This window comes from Odocoileus virginianus, chromosome 8 (genome assembly GCF_023699985.2).
Source record: "Odocoileus virginianus isolate 20LAN1187 ecotype Illinois chromosome 8, Ovbor_1.2, whole genome shotgun sequence".
NCBI lineage: Eukaryota > Metazoa > Chordata > Mammalia > Artiodactyla > Cervidae > Odocoileus > Odocoileus virginianus.
Window position 1 is genome coordinate 15,448,868 of NC_069681.1, and position 23,457 is coordinate 15,472,324.

Below are 23,457 nucleotides of genomic sequence, written 5' to 3' on the forward strand. Positions count from 1 at the left end.
TAACCTTCCAACTGTTCTACTCTTATGCTGTCAGGAGTTCTGATGCCCCTGGTGTTGGTTTGGGCAGAAGGTGATTTCAACTGCAGACGGGGACGTCAGCTCCCAGGCCCCACAGGGGCTAGAAGCAGCTCACAAGGTCACCTTGACGAATACCTGTGCGCAGGCTCCAACCGAGACCGAGTTATTTTATAGTTGGGGTCACTGCCTTTCAGAGCCCTCCAGCTCCACCGAATTCCGGGCTCAGCCAGCCACAGCCAGCCCCTCTTCCTCACACGACAATGGGTTCTGTCCACCATAGGAACGACTTGCATCTTGAAAACTCCTTCCTTTCTATGCCTGTAGTTTTCTGCCATTGCTCAGAAAACCCTCTGCTCCACTCCTAAGCTGTTCGCAGCGGCGTCCGGCCCCGGCGCTTACAGAAGGAGCGCAACCCTAGAGTCCGAAGGCTCTCCTTTTAAACCCAGCTCCGCCTCTGACTGGCTGGGTGACCTCAGACGGGTTTCTTCACTTCCTCTGTGGGCTGAGGGAAACAGTTTTTCCGCTCACGGGGTCCCCTGGATTCCTGAGATCACGAATGCCGACTATGGAGACCAGCGTCTGGCCCACTGGAGGTGCCCAAATGCTAGGGGCGGGGGTCGTCTGTTAGCCTGATCCTACCGTGAAACACTGCCTCTGGGGGTTGGGAGGGGACTCGAAGTCCAATAATCCGAATAACTCGCAGAATTGAGATAGGCTCTCGCCTCCCCCGTGATCTCCCTGCGTCCAGCCCCAAGCGAGTACCCGGACAGCCCGGCGCGGGCGCGCGGCAGCAGCCGGGGCCCGCTCCCGGGGCGGCGGAGGCAGGCTCGGGGCTGGACTGACGGCTCCGCGGGAAGGCGGAGCAGAGAGCGGGCTGCGGAGGAGGGGAGAGCCGCCGGGAGGAGGGCGCAGGGGCGGGAGGAGATACATGCGCGCTGCCCGCCGCCGCCGCCGCCGCCGCCGCCGCAGTCCTTAGCTTCCCGGGGACAGGAAACCTTCGAGACCGCGCTGCCACGGCCGCCTCCGCCTCTCGGCTCCCGGTTCCGCGCGCCTGCCACACCCTCCGCCCCTCCTCCGGCATCTCTCGGCGGAGCGCCGCGGGGATTCGGCCCCGGGCTGTTGTCTCCCGTTCCGGGGGGGAAAGGTGTGACCTCCCCCTGCAGGAGCGGCTTGGCGGGGCGGGGGGGCCCGGGAGAAGATGGCGACGCCGGGAAGCGAACCCCAACCTTTCGTGCCTGCCCTGTCGGTGGCTGCGCTGCACCCGCATCATCATCCCCACCACCACCACCACCACGGAGGAACCGGAGCCAGCGGCGGGGCCGCGGGAGGCGGCGGCGGCGGCGGCTTCAACCTGCCCTTGAACCGGGGGCTGGAGCGCGCGCTGGAGGAAGCAGCCAACTCCGGGGGCTTGAACCTCAGTGCCAGGAAACTGAAGGAATTTCCCAGGACCGCGGCCCCCGCGCACGACCTCTCGGACACGGTGCAGGCAGGTGAGAGAGGGCCGAGGGCGGGCGGTGGGTGTGGGTGTCTGGCGAGCTGTCGCGCCTTCCCCGACGCGGTGGGCAGTCTGAGATCTGGCCTGACCGGGGGGTCCAGCGGCCCGTGCTGTCCCGACGCAGGGACCCGCGTGGGCGGTCCGACCGGAGGAGAGCGGGGCTGCTCCGGGCCGCCGAGCCCGCGGGCGCGTGGGTCCCCCCCGCCGCGGCTGCGCCGGGGAAGTGGCCGCGGGGCTGGGACTTGCGGGCGCGCCGCGTGCGCGCAGTGGAAGTGGGAGGTTTCGGGCGGCTGCGGCCGCTTCCTGGGCCCGGCGCAGGGGCTGGGGACCCGGGCGCCGCGTCTGCGCCTCCGACCCGGGCAAAGCCCTCTTCGCGCCGAGGCGCCGCCCGTCCGGTTGGGAAGCCTCTAGACAAAGGTGGCGCGCCCTCCGCCGACCCGAGGGCACCGGCGCGGTGCCGCCAGGCCCCCCTCGGCGACAGCACCGAGCGATCGGGCAACTTGTGTCCGCAGCTTCCTCTTCCTGCGTCTGTGCGAGGGGGGAGCGGCGGCTCTGGTCGCGAAACCGAATCGCAGCCGCTTCGCCGGGCTGTCGACCCGCTGGTTGTTTGCCTTCAGCTCACCACCGCCCACGCGGTTTGGTTCTGCCACCGAGGCTACCTCGTACTCAGTAATCCGATCTTTGCGGGGGCTCTGGAAGAGACGGCAGGGTATATTTAAAAAAAAAAAAAAAGTAATTAAAGTGAGCCGGTTTCCATCCGTGAGCCCGACAAGTTGTAACTCGCGCCAATGAGCATACAGCGTTTTCAAGTTATGTCATGTGTTGACATATTTCTGAGAGGTCGGCTTTCCCTTTGGTAGTTGGAGTTACTGGAGCAGGATCTATAAACAGGAAGGAGGCTGGTGGAATGCCATACGGGCCTTGGGGTCCTGATAGAACTGCCTGGGTTGCCCACCGTCTGGTTTCAGTTCCTTGGAGGAGGGTTTGTATCTTGGCGCGCGCCCAGCACTTCCCAGAGCAGTGGGTACCCCATTTGGGAACCGCCGACCAGACCTCCTGGGTGTCCTTGCTTGACGGGCCCGAGTGTCAGACACCCGGGGGATCCTGGATCGCTTGACTGTCAGCTCCAGATCTCAGTTTCCTCTCCTGCGGGAAGATGGGAGTCGGGAGAGGGGGCAGACAGTGGCCTTTTGGAGCTAGATTCCAGCGCTCCCCTCTTTAATTCAGTGCACATTTATTAAGAGTCCTGATGAATATTTAGACGAGTTCTGAGTTAACTAGAGGCAGAAAGCACTCTTTGGGGCCATTAAACTTTGTAATTTGGATCTAGGGATAGTCAGGAATGGGCAAAAAGGAGGGAATTTCCAGAGTTGAGTTGTCAACAGCTGGGGAGGTTCTTGATCGGACCACTTAGATGCAGTTTCTCAAGTAGAAGTTATTTCAAGAATTGCCTGGATCATTAACTTAGAAAAAAAATCCGTTGTTAAGTTGGACTTCCCTTTTGCCACAGATTGTAAGGTGAGCTATGGCAGGATTGGATACGACTGCCGAAAATGTAGCTGGCAGGATATTCATTTCATTGGATATGAAAATGGAGCTGGCAGGACCAATAAAATTCTGTGTCTGTCTGTTCAGAAGGAGGCACTGAATAGTGTTCCTCTACTTCTGACGTTTGTTTCAAAGTTGGGTGAACTTGATGTGTCTGCCCTACTGGTGTTTTTTTGGAGAAGACCAGTGCTTTTAAAAGCAGAGACCACCTCTTTCAGTTCAGACCTAACCGTGTGAAGCATGGTGGCGTTTAAAACAAGATTTCCGTTTTCCTCTGTTTGCTTGTTTGTGGTGAGCTGTGGTTGTGAGTTCTGCAAGTTTTTAATTCGAAACCTCACTTGCACATGTTCCATGTGCAGAAAATTCTGACTAGTTAAATCTTGGAGGCTTAATCTTAGTGACAGTGAACTGAAAATGTTAGTTCCTCAGTCGTGTCTGACTCTTCGAGACCCCATGGACTGGGCCCACCAGGCTCCTCTGTCCATGGAGTTCTCCAGGCAAGAATACTGGAGTGGATAGCCATTCTCTTGTCCGGGGAATTTTCCCAACCCAGGGATCGAACCTGGGTCTCCTGCATTGCAGCCAATCTTTATCCTCTGAGCCATCACGGTTAACTCCCTGTGGACAAAGGCAATGTTAATTATGGGAGGAGGAATGTCACTGGAGTTTGTAGAAAGTTAGGAAAACTTAGGAGGTAAAGAGTATTCAATATAGACAGCTCGTTTATGTGAAATTTCATTACCCAAATGTGTTAAAGAGTTGCTTTTGCAAAAACGTTTTTGCCTCAGGTCAAAGCTGGGTGTAAACCAATTGTGTTCTGCCCTTTGCTCTGTTTACCCGGAGCACTGTTCCTTATTTGGAAGGGCAAAACGCGAAATAAAGCAAGAGTTAAAATTACCTCCAGCGTGCACAGTGCTGACAGTTCCTGCATATAAAGAGTTCTAGAAGAGTGGAGTGTCTGAGTAGTAACATATACAATGAAGACAGTGGATTCTCTGGGGTTCATACTTAGTTTACAGGGCATCTCTTAAAATCAGAAGGACACACAAAATCCTTAAAGACCTGAGATGTAAAGTGGACTTTTTCATAAATTTTGTAAAACAGGGAGTGACAGAGAAAGCTTTATCTCCCCGTTCAGTTGTATAATTCAGGCCATTTGGTTTATGCCTTGTAAAAGTAACTCTTCTGGCAGCCACCCTAAGCAGAACTGCCCTCTTGGGCAATGTAGCTTATCTGGCCAGGAGTTGAAAACCCAGATGTAAACATAGAAATATAGAAGCCCAGGGCTGCTCAGTAGATGTTTAAGCTCTGTTAATCAAGTGCATACATCCCTTTCATAGGAAAAACAAAAACAAAAAAACAACACTCTCAGGCCTTCCCCCTTTCTTTGAGCCAATCAGTTTACTCATATTTGAGTGCAGATAGTTTGGTTGTCAGGATCTAGACTTCTGGCCGGTGAGCTGGAGAAAGAAGGGCTGTGTGCTGGCATAGGTGACCCTGGCTGAATGGGAGAAGAGCCACGATGAGCTCTTGGACTGGGCTGTGCATCACCCTGCCGGGTCCTTGTGAGATGCCAGTTCAGATCCTCTTGCACAGCTGGGGAGAGTTGAGTTCATACATGCTCAAGGTCATCACTCTACTTAGATGCTAAACCAGGGATGGAACCCTGATGATTTCACTCTAGCGTGTGTGTTCTTGACCGTGGTGCTACTGGTAAAGAGTCTGCCTGCCAGTTCAGGAGACATAAGAGATGTGAGTTCAGTCTCTGGAGGAGGAAACAGCAGCCCACTCCAGTATTCTTGACTGGGAAATCCCATGGACAGAGGAGCCTGGGGAGGGCTACAGTCCATAGGGTTGCAAAGAGTTGCACACGACTGGAGCGACTTGGCACATACACACACAGGGAAGGGGTGGGGAGGAGTAGAATCCAGGAGGGCACCTGGAGATTCATTCTGCAAGTACCCACCAAGCACCGCTCAGCGCCAGGCACTGTTCTAGGCACCAAGGATACAGCAGGGACCAACAGAGACTCCCTTGACCCCTTTGATGGAGTTTTCATTCTCCTTGTGGATGAGGGAGGAGATCATTGAAGAAATAGATTTTGAAGGATGAACTGGGAAGACATACAGGAGATGTACGCTATCTTCGTTTAGAAAGATACATGCTGCCTGTATTAAAGGTGACTTACAGTAGCTTGTGACAATAGCACAAATGGTAGTAATAAATATGAACTGAAGCAGAAAGTCAGGTCTGAGAAAAAAGTACACAAATATGTGCGTTGGGAAAGCAAACTTGTTGTTGTTGTTGTTCTGGTGCTGATTTATTAAATAGTGTCATTTGGGGATAAGGAGGTTCCAGAGGGTGTTTGTATGACTGAAATGAAGTGAACTGAAAAGAGGAGTAAGAAAAGAGTCTGTCTCAGGCTGATTGCTGGAGTCCTGGAAAATGACAAGGAAAATCTTGGATCCGAGGTACAGAACAGTTGTTGAAAGTTGGTCACATTAAGGAGAGAGTGGGGTGTGTTATTGCTGGTGTCTTTTTTAGGGGTGGCTGGAAGCAGGAAAGGTGATAGGGGAAATGCAGGGCTTGCCCAGGGAGGAGTTCAGATGAGAAAAGTACTCAGTGAGGTCCTGTATGTGCCAGTGGTGGTGCTGGAGAAGATGCAAGGAGTAAGACATGACAGGAGCACACGTGAGATGCAAAGTGGTCTTTTTTTTTTTTTTAAATAAAACCCCTGCATCTTCTTTTTTTTTTTTTTAAATATGTAATTTTTAATTTATGTGTTTATTTACTTTGGCTGTGCTGGGTCTTCGCTGCTTCACGGGCTTTTCTCTAGTTGCAGCAAGCGGGGGCTCCTCTCCAGTTGCCGGTCGGGGGCGTCTCGTTGGCGGTGGCCTCTCTCGTGGCAGAGCACAGGCTCGAGGTCAGGCGGGCTCAGTCGTTTCGGTTCCCCGGCTCTAGAGCGCAGGCTCAACAGTTGTGACCCATCGGCTCAGTTGTTCCAAGGCATGTGGGATCGTCCCAGATCAGGGATCGAACCTGTGTCTCCTTCATTGGCAGGTGGATTTTTTTTTTTTTAACCACTGAGCCACCAGGGATGCCCCCTTTATTTTGCATCCTTTAATTTCAAAACAAAATACGAAAAACATGATACGCAGCCTTCAATCCCCTCTGTCAAATGTGGGAAGGAATAGGGCTTGAGGCCCTGGACTCCTGCCTTCGACAGAAGGACGGAAATAAAACCACTGGACTTCAGCAGAGGGGAGCAGGTGGGCCACGCCGCCGGGGCTGCTGCTGGGACAGCCACGGGAACCGGGAAGCCATGGGGACCTCAAGGTGCGACGCTGGTGGGACAGATAGACATTGTCTGCAAAATTCAGAAAAAAGGTCATTTTAGCTAAACTGGCTAGGAGAGACTCTCCTAGCCTGAGATGGGGTTTGCGTCAGGTTTTGTAGGCTGGTTAGGTTTTGGATGGAAGTCCGCGTGCACATTCTGTGGTTGGAAAGATGGTGTGAACGTGGGACGTGAGAACATGACATTCTGAGATCTACTGTGAATACAAGTGAGACGGGTGTTCAGGCCGGGACCTCTGGTCACGTCCTCTCACCCCGCCGTCCCCGTGCAATGGGGTGACGCGGCACAGGGCTCTTAGGACCCTCTAGGACACTGGGGATGGCTGGGGCCTGGGATATGTCAGCCTGTGGGACTAAGGCTGTCTGTCTGCGATACCGCTCTCAAATATCTACAGAGGCAAAGAATCTTCCCTGAGATTTGTGGCTTCTCTGCTGAAGCCTGAATCTCCCTGCCCCACTCCCATTCTGTCTCAACTGAATCCTTGGGATATTAGCTTCCTTTAGTCACTGGGATGCACCTAGGACTTGATGAAATCTATTTGGTCTGAAAAATTATTCCATAATTTTGGCCATAAAGATTTTTCATTATGAATGTAATGAAACTTGAAATCACATGTGCTTTTGTAGAACATTATGTTCTTTTGTAGTTATGCCTTGTTTCAAATTATGTTTCTGCTATTGAATTGAATTGACTAGTCACTGTGCTATAACGATCATTTATAGTGGTAGTCACTGTCATTTAAATGGCTATATTTATCACATTTATTCTGACTATTAATACTTCAAACACAAGGAGTCACAGCCTTTCCTCCCTATTATTATTGTTGTTGATCAGTTTCACTGTTGTTGTTTGATCACTAAGTTGTATCTGACTCTTTGCATCCCCATGGCCTGTAGCCCGTCAGGCTCTTCTGTCCACGGGATTCTCCAGGCAAGAATACTGGAGTGGGTTGCTATTTCCTTCTCCTGGTCCTTCCAGGACCAGGGACTGAACCCGTGTCTCCTGCATTGTCTCTAGCGGATTCTTTACCGCTGAGCCACCAGGGACACCCTGGTTTCACTGTGGTTTAGTTGCTCAATCATGTCCAACTCTTTGTGACCTAATGGACTGTAGATGCCAGGCTTCTCTGTCCGTGGGATTTCCCAGGCAAGAATGCTGGAGTGGGCTGCCATTTAGAGGACTTCTAGTAGTAAAAGCTGTTAGCCCTGCGACATCTCCGTGCATGTGGTGGCTCTGCACCGTATCCACATGTGCTTTTCCACGTTTCTGTGTGTGGCAGAAACAGTCTCCACAAACACACCCGTATTCTCATTGCTTGCATTGTGGGCCGTTCCTTATTGAAAAGGCAGGAACACGATACTCATGTTTCCAGAATAACAGCATACAACCATAGGCCATAAAACCTCTGGGAATTTTTGAGCTGTGCCAGTTTATAAAGGTCAGCCCAGGGTTTGACCTTCATCACTGAAAGTATTCCACCGGCTAATTTGCTAGTCACTGCGACATCTTATTTGTTTTTTGATGAGTGTCAGTTAGCAGGCAAAAATCTGGCACAACCCCACTATTTTAAAATTTTAACTTCAGTTGTTGACTAAGAATTTTTTTTTTTTTTTAGTTCTATTGCAACTTAAATTTTTCATGCTGTGGTTCAGCAGTTCTTTGGTTTTAAGCATTTAAAGGGTGGGTACCTTTTGAAATCCATGTTACTGTTGATTGGTGCAGAGGTTAATTTCCTTTGCTCTTGTGGCCCTGCTGGTGTGAACAAAGGCTTAGAAGTTGCTGCTCAACTTCGTCATTACTTATCAATATTTAAACACAAGCTGCTTCCTTCTTTTGTGTGTACTTTTCTATTTTTCCCCTTTTTCATATGTACCTATCTGTATCTATCGACCTATATCCATAGATACAACTATTTAGCTATACCTATAGGCGTATATGGGCTTCCCTGGTAGCTCAGAGGTTAAAGCGTCTGCCTGCAGTGCAGGAGACCGGGGTTCCATCCCTGAGTCAGGAAGATCCCTTGGAGAAGGAAATAGCAGCCACTCCAATAGTCTTGCCTGGAGAATCCCATGGAGGGAGGAGCCTGGTGGGCTACAGTTCATGGGGTCGCAAAGAGTTGGACACAACTGAGCGGCTTCACTTTCTATAGGCATATTTATATACCTGTATTAATCAGTATATATCTATATACTTGGACTTCCCTGGTGCTCAGACGGTAAAGAATCTGCATGCAGTGTGGAAGACTTGGGTTCGATCCCTGGGTTGAGAAGATCCCCTGGAGAAAGGAATGGCAACCCACTCCAATATTCTTGACTGGGAAATCCCATGGACAGAGGAGGCTAGTGGGCCACAGTCCATGGGGTCGCAAAGAGTCAGACACGACTGAGCAACTCACACACAACACACACACACACACACACACACACACATCTATGTACTTATATCTGTATACGTTTATATGTGTGTGGCTTGCTGAGCCAAAAAAGAAAGCCCAAGTATATTTACATATCCAATGCCTTTATTTATGTACAGTTTATAAGTAGTGTGGGGGCATTTACTATTGCTACAAATTTCTTATTGTATGAAAGTTTTTTTGGCACCAAATTTTTCATTTGCTATATAAATTTCTTTGGCTAGAGATAAAAGGTATAAAGACTTTTTATATTTATGCTCAGCAGCATTTACTTTCTCTTAATATCTTCCCAAAGTCATCTCCTCCTGGCGCTGTGTTGAGTCTGCTTTTCCAGAGACTTGGCGATTTAAATGGCAGAAATGCAATGAACTCTGTTTAAGGTGCTTATGGGGGTTGTCGGTTGGGTCACATGGCTTGAATTTTTGTCTCTGCCTCATAGAATTCTCTTTGTGATGCTCCTTGCTAGATTCGGCTTAGCTTTTTGGAAAATTAGACTTCTGCCTTAGAAAGGCATTGGGGAAAACTGGCCTGGGCTTAGGTCTGGTACTGCTCACCACGATCACCGTTTGTGAGCTCTTTCAGTGATGATGTCACTTGTTGGAATTCAGATGATTTGGAGTTAACTGTGATGTTTATTTCAAATATAAAATTATGTGTATGCTCAGTCATGTCTGACTCTTTGCAGCCCCATGACTGTAGCCCGCCAGGCTCCTCTGTCCATGGGAGGATTTTCCAGGCAAGAATACTGGAGTGGGTTGCCATGTCCTTCTCCAGGGGATCTTCCCGAACTAGGGGTTGAACCTGCATCTCTTGCACTCTGTCAGATTCTTTACCAATAGCACCCCCTGGGAAGTCCCTATCATAAAAGGCTTAAGGATGTAAGACCCAAAACCCAACTATATTTACATAGCTGATGTATAATTTATAGGAAGTCAAGAGGCTTCTGTTTTATTGCTACTATTTTTCATGCATGGTCTGGAAGTTTTTTGCAGCAGAATTTTCAGTCGCTATGATATTTCAGATAAGTTTTTGTGTGTATGTGGTGTGAATTGCTTAACCAAAAAAAGAAAAAAGGCAAGAAAGAAAAGAAAGAAAAAAAAGAATGGTCAGGATTCCATGTAAGCCTTAGGCCTGCCAACAGAGACGCAAGCCTGAAGCACGTCTGTGTTCTCTTCATCTTAATTTCAGAGTTCAGTCGTATTGCTTCCATATACTGTAGTAAGAAGTCGTACATTTGGAAACCATCTGTTCCCACAAAGTAATTCAAAAATCGAGTGAGATTGTTACATGGACAGAAAGTCGAAGAACTGTGAGAATTTGGCTTCTCTTGCAAGCAAGTAGAAGTGAGATGCCTTTCTCAAAGTCAGATTTCTGGGTGTGCTCCTACTTTTTCCTATCTGGGTCCTCCACTGGTCATAAAGGAGGGATACTGGGGCAAAAAAAAAAAAAAAAATTGGAGACAGGCAGTGTTTGGTTTGCATCATAGAAACGTTTTAATTTGGGGTTGCTGAGAAATTATTGCTCCTGTATTCATAGGAGGTTGATACTGAGCCAGGTTAATTTATGGTACCTGGAACCCTTCCAGGCTGTTCCAGGGTCAGGCTTTATAATTTTGGAAATCTTCTTTGATACTTGCTTTCTTCCTTCTGCTGTGCTTCCTCAGTCTCTCTGCTGGAGGGGCCCTAAGACCTTATGACTCGAAGCAGAGTCGGTATCTCTCTGGCCCAGTGAACCTTGAGGTTCCCCTTCACTGTTCTCCCCAGAGGGGCACAGGGAAGCCCCATCTTGCTTTTCTTAATCCTCTGGCTTCTCCTGTGGTCTTGCTTTTGACAGCTGACCTCTGCAGTTCTGCCCGTGGAGTTTTGCTACCCAAGGTATTCCTCTGATGTTCTTTTTTTTTTAAATTCCATGCATTCATTTCATTGGCGCATAACTGCTTTACCGTGCGGTGCCGCTTCCTGCTGTACGCAGTGTGAATCAGGTCTGCGTACACACATGTTCCCTGCCCCTCAAGCCTCCTTCCCACCCCCGTCCCTCCCCTCGAGGTCGCCGCAGAGCCTTGAGCGGAGGCCCCCGTGTGACACAGAGGCTTCCCCCTCGCTGTCCGGTGTGCATGTCAGCGCTGCTGCCCCAGCCGTCCGCGCCCCTCGCCTCCTGTGCCCACACGTCCGTTTTCTACATCCTCTGACGCTCTTCCCTGTTTTTTGATGTTGATGCTGCACAGACTTACAAGTAGCATCAATACATCTGACCTGGTTTCATCAGCCTGGCTCTGATGTGCCGCATTTTCTCTCTGCAGGCAAACGCGATGAGCTCCAAGATAGCACCTCCCCTTGCAGACTGCCTGACTTGGCCTTCCTTTCCATTGCCTACATTTCCCTTTTCCAGGTCATTTCCCTCGCTTCCCCCCGCCTCCTCCCCACCTTCTGCCCTGGAAAAGTGTGAAAGTGAAGTTGCTCAGTCGTGTCCGACTCTTTGCAACTCCACGGACTGTAGCCCACCAGGCTCCTCCGTCCACGGGATCCTCCAGGCAAGAATACTAGTGTGGGTTGCCATTTCCTTCTCCAGGGCATCTTCCCGACCCAGGGATCGAACCCAGGTCTCCCACATTGCAGGCAGACACTTTACTGCATGAGCCGTCAGGGAAGCCCTTCTGCCCTAGATGAGTCTACTTAACCCCGCTCCCATTCTGGCCAGTCCCCAGCCTCCTCAGGACGGGCCTCCCTGGCAGCCCTTCCATGCAGATCTGAGCACAGAATCAAGTGCAGCTTTAAGTCACTTGGCATTATTTCCTTGTGGTGCTTTTTTGTTAATTATTGCCTTCCTCTCTGGTGCTTTCCTCATGCTTAAACTCTTTCCTCCTTTGCCGGCCTGTGAGGTCTGGCTCAGCAGGGATTTTCCCTTGGTTTCGTGTGTGCCCTCCATATGAGGGACAGAAAGTGCTAGATTGATATCAGTGCACTGTTCCTCTCCTCTTTCCTACTCACAGCCGTCTCTTAGTCCCTGCACTTTCAGTCATCTTGGATCTGCCACGATGCATGGTTTGCTGATCTGATGCTGTTTTTTTGGCCTTCTTTTTTTTTTTTCCACACGGCGTCTTTTTGCTTCTCAGCCATCGCCCACTCTACTCATTGGCTCAGGCTGCTGTAACAAAATACCACAGACTGGGTGTCTTAACAGAAATTTATTTCCTCGCTGTTCTAGAGGCTGAAAGTCCAAAGTCGCGGTGTCGGCGGGGCTGCTTTATCCCGAGGCATCGCTCCCTGGCTTGTTGATGGCCGCCCCGCCCCTGTGTTTGTGTGGCCCTGCCTCTGTCCTTGAGCATTCATGCTGTTTCCTTGTGGGTCCGTATTTCCTCCTCTTATGAAGACACTGGTCACACTGAATTAGGGCCCGCCCATAACCCACTCATAAAACCTTATGAGTGGGTATACGACTTGAGAGGCCTGATCTCCAAATAGATCATGTTCTGAGGATTTGGGGCTTCGATGAATGAATCTAGGGGAACACGATTCAGCCCAGCACACACTCCTCCTGGCCTGGATAAAGTGACTGTGCTGTGTAAGCCTGCCTTCCCAGTAGGCCTGGGCCAGGCCAGTCTTATTCCCCACAGTAAATGTTTCTGAGTACCTGATGTGCTGTAAAAGGAAGGGGCCACGTACACACTTAAAAATGGGTGACTCTGACCAAAGTCTGGGTCCCCCTCCTCCCCACCACCTCTCCCAAATTTAGAATCTTCTTTTGGGTGGTTGGTGGGTCCCTAGAGTTATTCTTTCTCAACAGCTAAGATTACTTTCTTCAAAGTTTGCCAAGTGTTTGATAAGCCAGATTACATCCAGAGGTCGAGTTGTCATGACTTCTGAGAGGGACAGGTGGGAGTTTTATTGTATCAAATGTTGCTTGAAGTTAACAATTGAACTGAAAGTAAACAGGTCTTGAGCACCTAGCATGGGTAGCAGCTGTGGATGATTAAAAAAAATAGAGACATAGTTGTTGGTATGGATTTTGCAGAATTGGATGAGGATTAAAGTAACATATTTGAAAGCACTGTTGTTTTGTTGTTGAGTCGTGTCTGATTCTTTTGCGACCCAGTGGACTGCAGCCCACCAGGCTCCTCTGTCCACGGGACTTTCCAGGCAAGAATACTGGAGTGTCTTGGCATTTCTTTCTCCAGCGGGTCTTCCTGGCTCAGGGATCCAGCTCAAGTCTTCTGAATTGCAGGTGGTTTCTTTACCCCTGAGCCATCTGGGAAGCCCCGAAAGTACTGTATTCTCAGTAACTGTCATTTTCTGAAAAAGCCTCTCAGTCCGTAGCCTAAGGGACTGTCTTCGCCTTTGTGTAGCTTAGAGGTTGAAAATCAACTCTCTTGAGCCTCAAGGACCAGGGTCCAAATCTTGGTATTGTCGATTATTAACTGGGTCACTCTGACCAGATAACTTAAACTCCGAGTATCAGTTTCCTGTGAACTGATGTCTTACCTATAAAATGGGAACAATGGGTCCTGAGTCCTGTTGTGAGGACAATGGTTATAACAACAATAGCAACACTATTGAGTGCTTTTCTGTGTCAGGCATAGTTCTATGTGCTTTATATGTAAATATATATATTAAATATATGTAATATATACATTTCCTCATTTAATTCTTGCTGAGCGTTCTGTTTTAACTGCAGTAGGAGCTCAATACCTCCTAACCTTCCCAACTGCCAGCTGGATTTCACCCAACTTCTGATATCCAGTTGAAATCCACCTGCCTCTGAAATGCCTTTCTCGACCACTCTAGACGGAGGAGGGAGTTTCTAGATATCTAGAAATCACCCCTTCACATCTCTCCCTCATTTAATAGCTGAGGACACTGAGGCTCAGAGAGCTTAAGCCACTTGCCCAAGGTCACACAGCAGGGCGGTGGGCACCACTCAGCCATGAAGCTCCCTCCCTCCTTAGACTTCTCAGGTCAGCCCCACCTAGACGAGCCAGGAGGAAGGACCCTAGAAGAAAAAAAAATACTGTGAAACCTTTAATAACACGTGGTCCAAAGCTGGGGAGAGTTAAGATAGGAAACGAAGCGCGGTTACAGATTAACCGTGTTAGTTCAGGATTTTACGGCATGTGGTTTGGAGGACATGCTTGGGCTCCATGTAAATTGGATCCCAAAGTACTGACAGACGCGTGGGGCAGTCCCACCCAGACTCAGGCCTGGAGGTCCACAGCCGCCTGTCAGAGCAAGACTTTTCTCAGCACTGGAATCCATTTTCCTGTGGAAATAAAGTAATAAGTGGTGGTTTGGTTCTCTCGCCAACCCTCCCTTTAACCCTGGCAGACCTGGGCCTTTGTGTTGACCATGTTTCTTTGGAAAAATGCAGACTCCCTTCTGACATGGAATTCTGCATCAGGATGTGAAACTCTGGCCTCTTGGCGATCGCTGTCTTCCCTGAGGCCGTTCTCACCCAATGTCAGGAAGCCCACCTCCCTCCCAGGCCCCTTGGTCAGTGGGCCCAGCAGACTGGGCGTCCCTTCCACCCTGTGTGGGGAGCCAGTTGTTGTGTTGTGCGTGCGTACTCGGTCGTGTCCCACTCTTTGCGACCCCGTGGATCATAGCCCCCCAGCCTCCTCTGTCCATGGAATTTCCCGGGCAACAGTACTGGAGCGGGTTGTCATTTCCTTCTCCAGGGGAATCTTCCTGACCCAGGGATCGAACCCGCATCTCATGGGTCTCCTGCACTGGTAGATGGATTCTTTACCCCTGAGCAACCCGGGAACCTCAGGTGGGCACAAGTCAGGGGTCAGCTCTGGGGGTCAGCTCTGGGGCTCAGCGAGGCGTCCAGACCTGAGAGGAGCTGGTCTGGGAAATTCCTCCTGCAGCAGACGGCAGGGATGGAAATGCTTCTCTGCCTAGTTGGTACATTTTTTACATATTATTCCCCCAAATTGTTTATTTTAGAATTTGAAGCAAATTACTGAGTCTTGCTGAACTTCAGGTGGGTAATTTGTTTTGTTTTGATATTTATTTATTTGGATGTGTAGGGTCTGAGTTGTGCCATGCAGGATCTTTAGTTGTGGCATGTGGGATCTAGTTCCCCAACTGGGAATCGAACCCGGGCCCCCGGCACTGGGAGTGTGGAGTCTTAGCCACTGGACCACCAGGCAAGTCCCCAGGTTTGTAATTTGTTGATGGTGAAAATACTCTTTTCCAGATGCTCAATGTCACTCATTATCAGAGAAATGCAAATCAAAACCACAATGAGGTACCATCTCACGCGGGTCAGAATGGCTGCTATCAAAAAGTCTGCAAACAATAAATGCTGGAGAGGGTGCGGAGAAAAGGGAACTCTCTTACACTGTTGGTGGGAATGCAAACTAGTATAGCCACTATGGAGAAGAGTGTGGAGATTCCTTAAAAACCTGGAAATAGAACTGCCATACGACCCTGCAATCCCACTGCTGGGCATACACACGGAGGAAACCAGATCTGAAAGAGACACGTGTACCCCAGTGTTCATCGCAACACTGTTTACAATAGCCAGGACGTGGAAGCAACCTAGATGTCCATCGACAGATGAATGGATGAGAAAGTTGTGGTACATATACACAATGGAATATTACTCAGCTATTAAAAAGGACACATTTGAATCAGTTCTAATGAGGTGGATGAAACTGGAGCCTATTATACAGAGTGAAGTAAGTCAGAAAGAAAAACACCAATACAGTATATTAACACATATATATGGAATTTAGAAAGATGGTAACGATGACCATACATACGAGGCAGCAAAAGAGACACAGATGTAAAGAACAGACTGTTGGAGTCTGGGAGAAGGCGAGGGTGGGATGATTTGAGATAACAGCATTGAAACATGTATATTATCATATGCGAACTAGATCACCAGTCCAGGTTGGATGCATGAGACAGGGCGCTCAGGGCTGGTGCACTGGGACGACCCAGAGGGGTGGGGTGGGGAGGGAGGTGAGAGGGGGGGTTCAGGATGGGGGTCACATGTACACCCATGGCTGATTCATGTCAGTGTATGGCAGAAACCACCACAATATTGTAAAGTAATTAGCCTCCAGTTAAAATAAATTAATTAATTTAAAAAAATACTCTTTTCCCCTCAGGGCTGTTGTGAGGAGGTGAGATACAGTCCCCAGAGCAGAATTTGGGTTTGGCTTAAGTGAGTGATCAGTAGATGTCACTTGCTTTTCTAGATTCCCAAGGGTTGACGTGTCATGTTTTTTCTTCTGTAAGATAAATAACTGGTTGTCATCAGCCTGTCATTGGCATAGTGGCTAAGAGTACACATGGGTGGCTCTCAGTCCTGGTTTCACAAGAACATGGGTAGTACTTAACTCCCCTGAGCCTCAGTTTCCTTGTCTTGCAATGAGGGATCATAATCATAGGATTATTGTGCAGAGGAAATGAATGAATATATGTGTAAAGTGCTCAGATCGATGCTTGGCACTGACATTCGCCATTATTATTATCATAGTCCGTTATCTTTAGAAAAGAGATTCAGTCTTCTAAAGGCCCAGAAAGACTAAATTCCTCGAAATATTGTGACATTAATAAAATGATTGTGATATCCAGAAAGCTTCAGTATACCTGGTTGCACTGCGTGTAAACATTATTTATATTCTTTTGACAGTCTTTGGGAGATGGTAGAGTAGGTACTGGCTCAGACGGTAAAGTATCTGCCTGCAGTGCAGGAGACCTGGGTTTAATTCTTGGGTTGGGAAGATCCCCTGGGGAAGGGAATGGCTACTCACTCCAGCATTCCTGCCTGGGAAATCCCCTGCAGGGCCACGGCCCATGGGGCCTCAAGAGCGACTTAGCATACAGAGAGTTGGTATTATTTATTCTTCCAGAGCTAAATATTCAGATCTTAGGTGTAAGGAAACCCGGGTAGATGGTGAGATGGTTTTCCTTGGGTTTTGTTACTAATAAGTGGTTGAGCCAAGACTATATCTTCTCAGTTTTTTATCTGCTTTCCATTCATTCCTCAAATACTTCTCCAAGGAGTGAGAACATGTCTGTGAGGATGCAGAGATTAAAGAATAAATATGTAGATTTCAACATGTCATTGCTTTTCTTACTTTCCTGGTGTCCAGCATTTGTTTTGAACTTTAATCAGAAGTCATTACATCGAAGGCCTGCTGATAGGTTCAGTATCACCCTGAAGTTCCTGATAAGGGAACCAAAAGGGGAGATGGCCTGGGTCCAGGGTCCTTCAGGCTATTTCCTCTTTCAGTCCTCCCGACGGCCTTGCAAGGCAGGTAGTCTCCTTGCAGCCCAGAAGGAAACATCAGTTATGCAAATCTGAGTATGTTTGCAGAGCCGGTAGGGCCAAAGCTGAAGTTGGAATCAGAACTCAGGTTGAAGTGCCGGAGTCTCTTGCCATTAATAGGAGCAGAATCTGCCACCCCCAAAATAGGCCACTTTGGCGTATTGAGTATTTTGAACTTTGTTGTTGTTGTTCAGTTGCTAAGTCATGTCCGACTCTTTGTGACCCCATGGACTGGTAGCCCACCAGGCTCCTCGGTCCATGGGGTTCTCCAGGCTAGAATACTGGAGCCATTCCCTTCTCCAAGGGATCTTCCTGATTCAGAGATTGAACCCACGTCTCCTACATTGCAGGCAGATTCTTTACTTTCTGAGCCACCGTTTGCTCAAATTCATGTGCATGGAGTCAGTGACACTATCTGACTGTCTCATCCTCTGCTGCCCACTTATCCATTTGCCTTTTGTCTTTCCCAGCATCAGGATCTTTCCAATGAATTGGCTCTTCGCATCAGGTGGTCAAAGTATTAGAGCTTCAGCTTCAGCATCAGTTCTTCCCATGAATATTTAGAGTTGATTTCCTTTAGGATTGACTGGTTTGATCTCCTTGCAGTCCAAGGAACTCTCAAGAGTTTTCTCCAGCACCACAGTTTTTAACTAAAGTTACTTTAAAAACATTCTGGCCTCCTTTGTCTCCCTGAAAACTGGAACTAAATACCTTGTGTGAAAGAGATACCAAAAGAGACACAGAGATACCCTCCATACCAAAGAAGGAACAGCAGAATTCAGGGTGGAGATGGCTGTGTAAATAAACTTTACTTCTTCACTCGTTCCTACGCCAAGTCCAAACTCATTTGTCTTGTCAATTTTTAACAGGTTTACTTTTTTTTTTTTTTTTTGGTCTAAAATATATATAAAAGCTGTCTGTTTTGGTTACTTCTTTCAGTATCTTATATTTATGAGCTCCTGTATGTAGGAAATTAGTTTTCTTCCCATTGTTGGATAGCAATTTAGTTATTAGGCCAACCAAGAACCTAGAAGGGAAGAAGGAATTAAGTTTCCTTCTCCTGTACTGTGCTTTCTTGTAGTGTCACTGCATATTTAGAGCTGGAAGTATGGATCTGTAGATGAGAGTTTGCAATGAGAATCAAGCCTAGAGCATTTTGATAGGTAGTCCCTGGGGTAACTCAGAGACTGATGAGTCAGATTCCACTCCAGACTCATGTCTCCCGTTAAAAGGAGTGGATACAGAGGATCCAGGGCATGCCTGGGGAGTTCTAGTCCTGATTCTCACTGGTTTCCAGTGGCCAGTTATCAGCTCCATTTCTAAGAACTGCTTTCCAGCAAGCACCAATACTCATTAAAAAAAATCCTCGAACATTTCTATTATTTAAAAATTTAAGTACACCTTCAGGTTTTTGGTTTTGTTATGAAATTTTGTTAAGACTTTATAGTCTGTAACTTAATTGAACAGCCTATTTAAAATTTACTTGATTTTATTCCCTCCAGTGAGAAATGAATGAATAGCCATTGGGTGAGTCATCAAGTAATATACTTTCTAGAGCATTTCCTCTGCAGTAGGAGTACTTACATTCTCAGAGTTGAGTTGATTTCTAAACGTGCATTTTATTTTGTCATGAAGATCCTTCAGTGCATTAATTAGTTGCTTTTATAATCTTATAAATGAAATAACACAGCAGCCCATTTTGACTAAAATGGCAGCACAGCTTATGGCTAAATAACCAAAATTTTTTGTGTTAATGCAAATCCAATTCAAAGAAATCTGAATGTGGAATTGAAGGCAAACAGATCTTTCTTTGTTCAGTTCCCTTAGAGGTGAGGATGATAATCTCTGCATGCAATTTAAGGCAATTATGTGTAGTTTTCAGTCTTTAGAAAGCCTGGATAAATCAAAGTTAATTTTAGTTGTACCAGTCCTTCCAGTGGCTATTGTCTTGTAATAAACTTTCCGCCGTGGTTTGTTCAGATATTTGCAATGAATGCTTTCTTGCGTCTGTGCAGTACTTTGAAGGGCACCATGCTGTAACTTTATGAGTGTTAATGTGCCAAAGTCCGATCTATGTTATGAAATTCACTTGGCAGCTATGAAGACTCGCTGTTGCTCCCCCTTGCCCCCCTAACCCCTAAATCCTTAGAATCAGTATGTTAATGAAGACTGGCTATCTCAACATGAAATCTGCACAGTGGGAGTCCCAAGGTAATGCGCCTTGGCAATGCCCTTAGTGACTGTGTGTTTAGAGAGAGAATGACAGGCAGGCTAGCCCAGCGCAGCGCTCCACCATCGGGCTGCCAGGTCTTTCTAACGGTGGTTCGTGCTTTCAGCGACTCAGAGGCCTCACAGGTTCTCTTTGAACCTTCCTCTTCTCTATCAGCCAGGTCTCCTTGTTTGTGATCTCTTAACACAATCAGGTTGGATAAGCCCCATCACCTTTTTTTTTTTTTAACTGAATGAAGGATTCTTTAAATTCTCTAGTGCTTTACACTTTTCAAGTTTCATACCCATGACTTCATGTGATTCCGTATTAACCCTTTTCTTCCCTACCCTTATATTCCCTCTCCCCAGTGGGACTCTGCTTCTTTTTTGTTTTATTCACTGGTTTGTTGTATTTTTTAGATTGTCCATGTGATATCATGTAGTGTTTGTCTTTCTCTGACTTATTTCACTTAGCATCATGCCCTTCAAGTCTATCCGTGTTGCTGCAAATGGCAAAATTCCATTCTTTTTTATGGTTGAGTAGTCTGTTGCTGACTTGCCTGCTGACTCAGTGGTAAAGAATCCTCCTGCCAATGCTGGAGGCTTGAGTTTGATTCCTGGCTTGGGAAGATCCCCGGAGAAGGAAATGGCAACCCACTCCAGTATTCTTGACTTGGAAATCCCATGGACAGAGGAGCCTGGTGGGCTACAGTCCATGGATCACAGAGTCAGACACGACTTAGCCACTAAACAACAGTATTCTATTGTGTATATATATATATATACACACCACATCTTCTTTATCCTTTCATCTATTGATGGACACTTAGGTTGCTTCCATACTTTGGCAGTTGTAAATAAGGCCACTGTAAACATTGGGAACCCAGTCGCCTTTGGACAGAAGACTTCAGCTTTCAAACATATCACTTTGTATAGTTCTGTGCAACACTCATTTATCAAGAGAGCATTAAGTCACTGTGGACATCACAAGAGATGCTCTTATGGAATGCTCCTAAGTATCCTATAATCCAGGTTTTCTGGGGTCAGTCTGGTTGAGACCATTTGCCCTGGCTTGTTGTATAATTAGCGCTAAGTCGCTTTAGTCATGTCGGACTCTGCAACCCTATGGAGAGCCCGCCAGGCTCCTCTGTCCATGGGTTTCTCCAGGCAAGAATACTGGAGTGGGTTGCCGTACCCTCCTCCGGGGGATCTTCCCGACCCAGGGATTGAAACCCACGTCTCGTACATCTCCTTCATTGGCAGGTGGGCTCTTCACCACTAGCACCACCTGGGAAGCCGATTAATGTATAATACCACCTCCTTCTAATGCATAGTAGCACCTCCTTTTAATGCATCCTGATTTGGATGATAAATTATGTGATCACGTTACTCATGGAACCATAGACACTGTGTTTTAAGATAAACTGAAATGGAGATGAGGTAAGTGACTTGCCCAGGCCCTCTGGTCACTGAGTTCAGATCAGGTTTAAGGTCTGAGTGGTTTATTCTTGTCATCTCCATCACCTTCTCAGACTGCTGCCCTTCGACGGAATGACAGTGCTTGGCTGGTTTCTCCTCTTTTTTTTAAGTTTTTTTTTTTTTTTTTTTGATGTGGGCCATTAAAAAAAAAAAGTCTTTATTGAATTTGTCACATAGTTGCCTTCGCTTTTTATGTTTTTGGTTTTTTGACCATGAGGCAATGAGATCCCAGCTCCCTGAACAGGGATCAAACCCTCACCCTCCTATTGCAATGCCAAGGCCCAACCACTGGACCGCCGGGGAAGTCCTTGGTTTCTCTTTTTAACTTTCACACCGGGAACCCTCACAGGAAGGTCTATGGCATTTGTTGTTAACTTTAGTGGGCAAAATACACCACTCATTTTAAAATCATGAAATATAGCATACGTAGGGAAGAGTCTATACAGAATGTAAGCATGGCTTCACTAATGATAGTCACATTGTCTTAGGGACCGAGCAGGTAGGAACCTGGGACTGGGGTGGGGACGTGATGACCTGGGGAGGTACACGGGCTGATGCAAACAGTTTCTGTCTTGAGTTAGCAGTAAATACACAGGTAAGCATGCATTTGTCAGAACTCATCACACTCTGCACGTAAAAAGGTTGATTTTGTTATATACAAATTGTACCTCAATAAGGTGGACTAAAAATGCTTCTGTGTGCTCTTATCCAACTTGAGAAGCAGAACATCCAGTTCCTCTTTAGCTCTCTGCTTGCTGCACTGTCTCTGAATAACAATCTGTTTTTTTTTTCAACTTTTTAAAAAATGTGGAACATTTTAAAAGTCTTTAATGGGCTTCCCTTGTAGCTCAGCTGGTAAAGAATCCGCCCGCAGTGTGGGAGTCCCGGGTTCGATCCCTGGGTTGGGATGATCCCCTGGAGAAGGGAAGGGCTACCTGCTCCAGTATTCTGGCCTGGAGAATTTCATAGACTGTATAGTCCATGGGGTTGCAAAGAGTCAGACATGATTGATTGACTATCACTCACTCCCTCCCTTTCCTCTCTGCATGTGCCAAACAAAACACAACAGAAAAGAGAACAATCAAAAAATCAGACTCGGGATTTCCAGTCCCTGTCAGTCACCCCACAGTCTTAACACCTGCGTCTTCTGTGTTGTCCCCAGCCACCGCCTCCCTCTCCCTATTCACCCCTGGCTTTTATGTACTTTAGGCTTTTGGTGTAAGTGATTGAATTGATCCTTAATTGTTCTTTAACTTCATGTCCTTTCTATCCAGTTATTGATAACAACAAGAAGAATGATAATAGCTTTTTTTTTTTTGTTTTTTTTGAGTCAGGTATTGTATTAAGTATTTCTCTGATTTAATCCCTTAAGAAATCTTAGGATGTAAGTACGTGTATTCTCCCTGTTTCACAGATTAGAAAATCGAGGCTCAGAAAAAATAGCCGCCTATAGCTACTAAGTGGAGAGAAGTGAAAAAAAGGGTTAGTTGCTCCGTCGTGTCTGACTCCTTGTGACCCCATGGACTGTAGTCCACCAGGCTCCTCTCTCCATGGAATTTCCCAGAATACTAGTGTGGGTAGCCTTTTCCTTCTCCAAGGGGATCTGCCAGAGCCAGGGATAGAACACAGGTCTCCTGAATTACAAGCTGATTCTTTACCATCTGAGCCACTAGGGAATCCCAGAACCTGGGGCAAGTTTGACTTGTGTGGTCCCATCTTACCCTTTAGTAACCCCTCGAAAACTGCTTGACGAGCATAGAAAAGAAGGAAAATGGAGGACTTTTACTGTGCCTCTAGTATGGCATGTCCTAGAGGTGGCTTACTGTATTATTCTCATGCTAAAAATTAGATATCGTGGTCTCCAAAAACTGAGGCTCAGTTTAAATAATTTCCTCAAGGTCAAATGAGGTCTAATGAGTGAGATGTCAAAATTAAAGCAGGTCTTTGGTCCCCTAGAAATACCACCTCTGTGCATGATGAACTCCTCCTGTACGTCCGGTTGTTTATTCTCCGCAGGACCTAGCCTAGTGCTGGATGTTAGTGAAATTTTTTGATTAGATTGATTGACCGAAAGCAGCGTTTCCTTTTATTCTGTTAGAAGGGAGCATGTGAGAGAGAGTCCACTGGGGAAGATAGAACCTGCAAGGAATGTTCGTTTTCGAGAAGGGACAGTGTGATAACAAAGGTGAGGCAGAATAGCTTCTCAAATGGCATGGTGCAGCGGTAGAATTTTGTTTATCCTCGGGAGACTGATTTTAAACCTTCCTGAATTTTACCCTAGCGGAGCAGGGTGATCTGAAATTAAAGGACGGGAGAGAATGATATCATATTTCTCTTCTGATTTTTTTTTCTTTTTTAAAAATAGGTTTATTTGAGATGTAACTCACATTACATACAATTCCACTCATTTAAAGAGTGTAATCAGTGGTATTTGGCATATTCAGAGTTGTGAAGCCATGAGCACAATTTTCGAATAGCTTCATCACCCCCGAAGAAACCCTGTATCCATTCATAGTCACTCCCCATTCCTCCCAAGTCCGTCCCCACCAGCCTGAGGCAACCCACCACGTCTGTGATAGTGAATTTTGCCTCTTCTGGACATTTCATAAAATGAAATCATACAGTACGTGTTGTTTTGGGACTGACTTCTTGCACTGAGCGTCA

At 47.2% G+C, this 23,457-nt stretch overlaps 1 protein-coding gene across 4 annotated transcripts in view; it reads left to right on the plus strand.

Moving 5' to 3' along the window:
* Nucleotides 1-521: 521 nt before the first annotated feature.
* Nucleotides 522-23,457, plus strand: part of LRCH1 (leucine rich repeats and calponin homology domain containing 1) — a 212,503-nt gene continuing 189,567 nt past the window's right edge. Inside the window, exon 1 of one of the 4 annotated variants that reach the window (XM_070471233.1) lies at nt 522-1,508. In XM_070471233.1, the coding sequence (XP_070327334.1) occupies nt 1,217-1,508 (292 nt within the window). In that variant the 5' untranslated portion in view covers nt 522-1,216. The remainder of the gene's footprint in view (nt 1,509-23,457) is intronic. The other 3 variants (XM_070471235.1, XM_070471234.1, XM_070471236.1) reach the window with 3 other exon arrangements.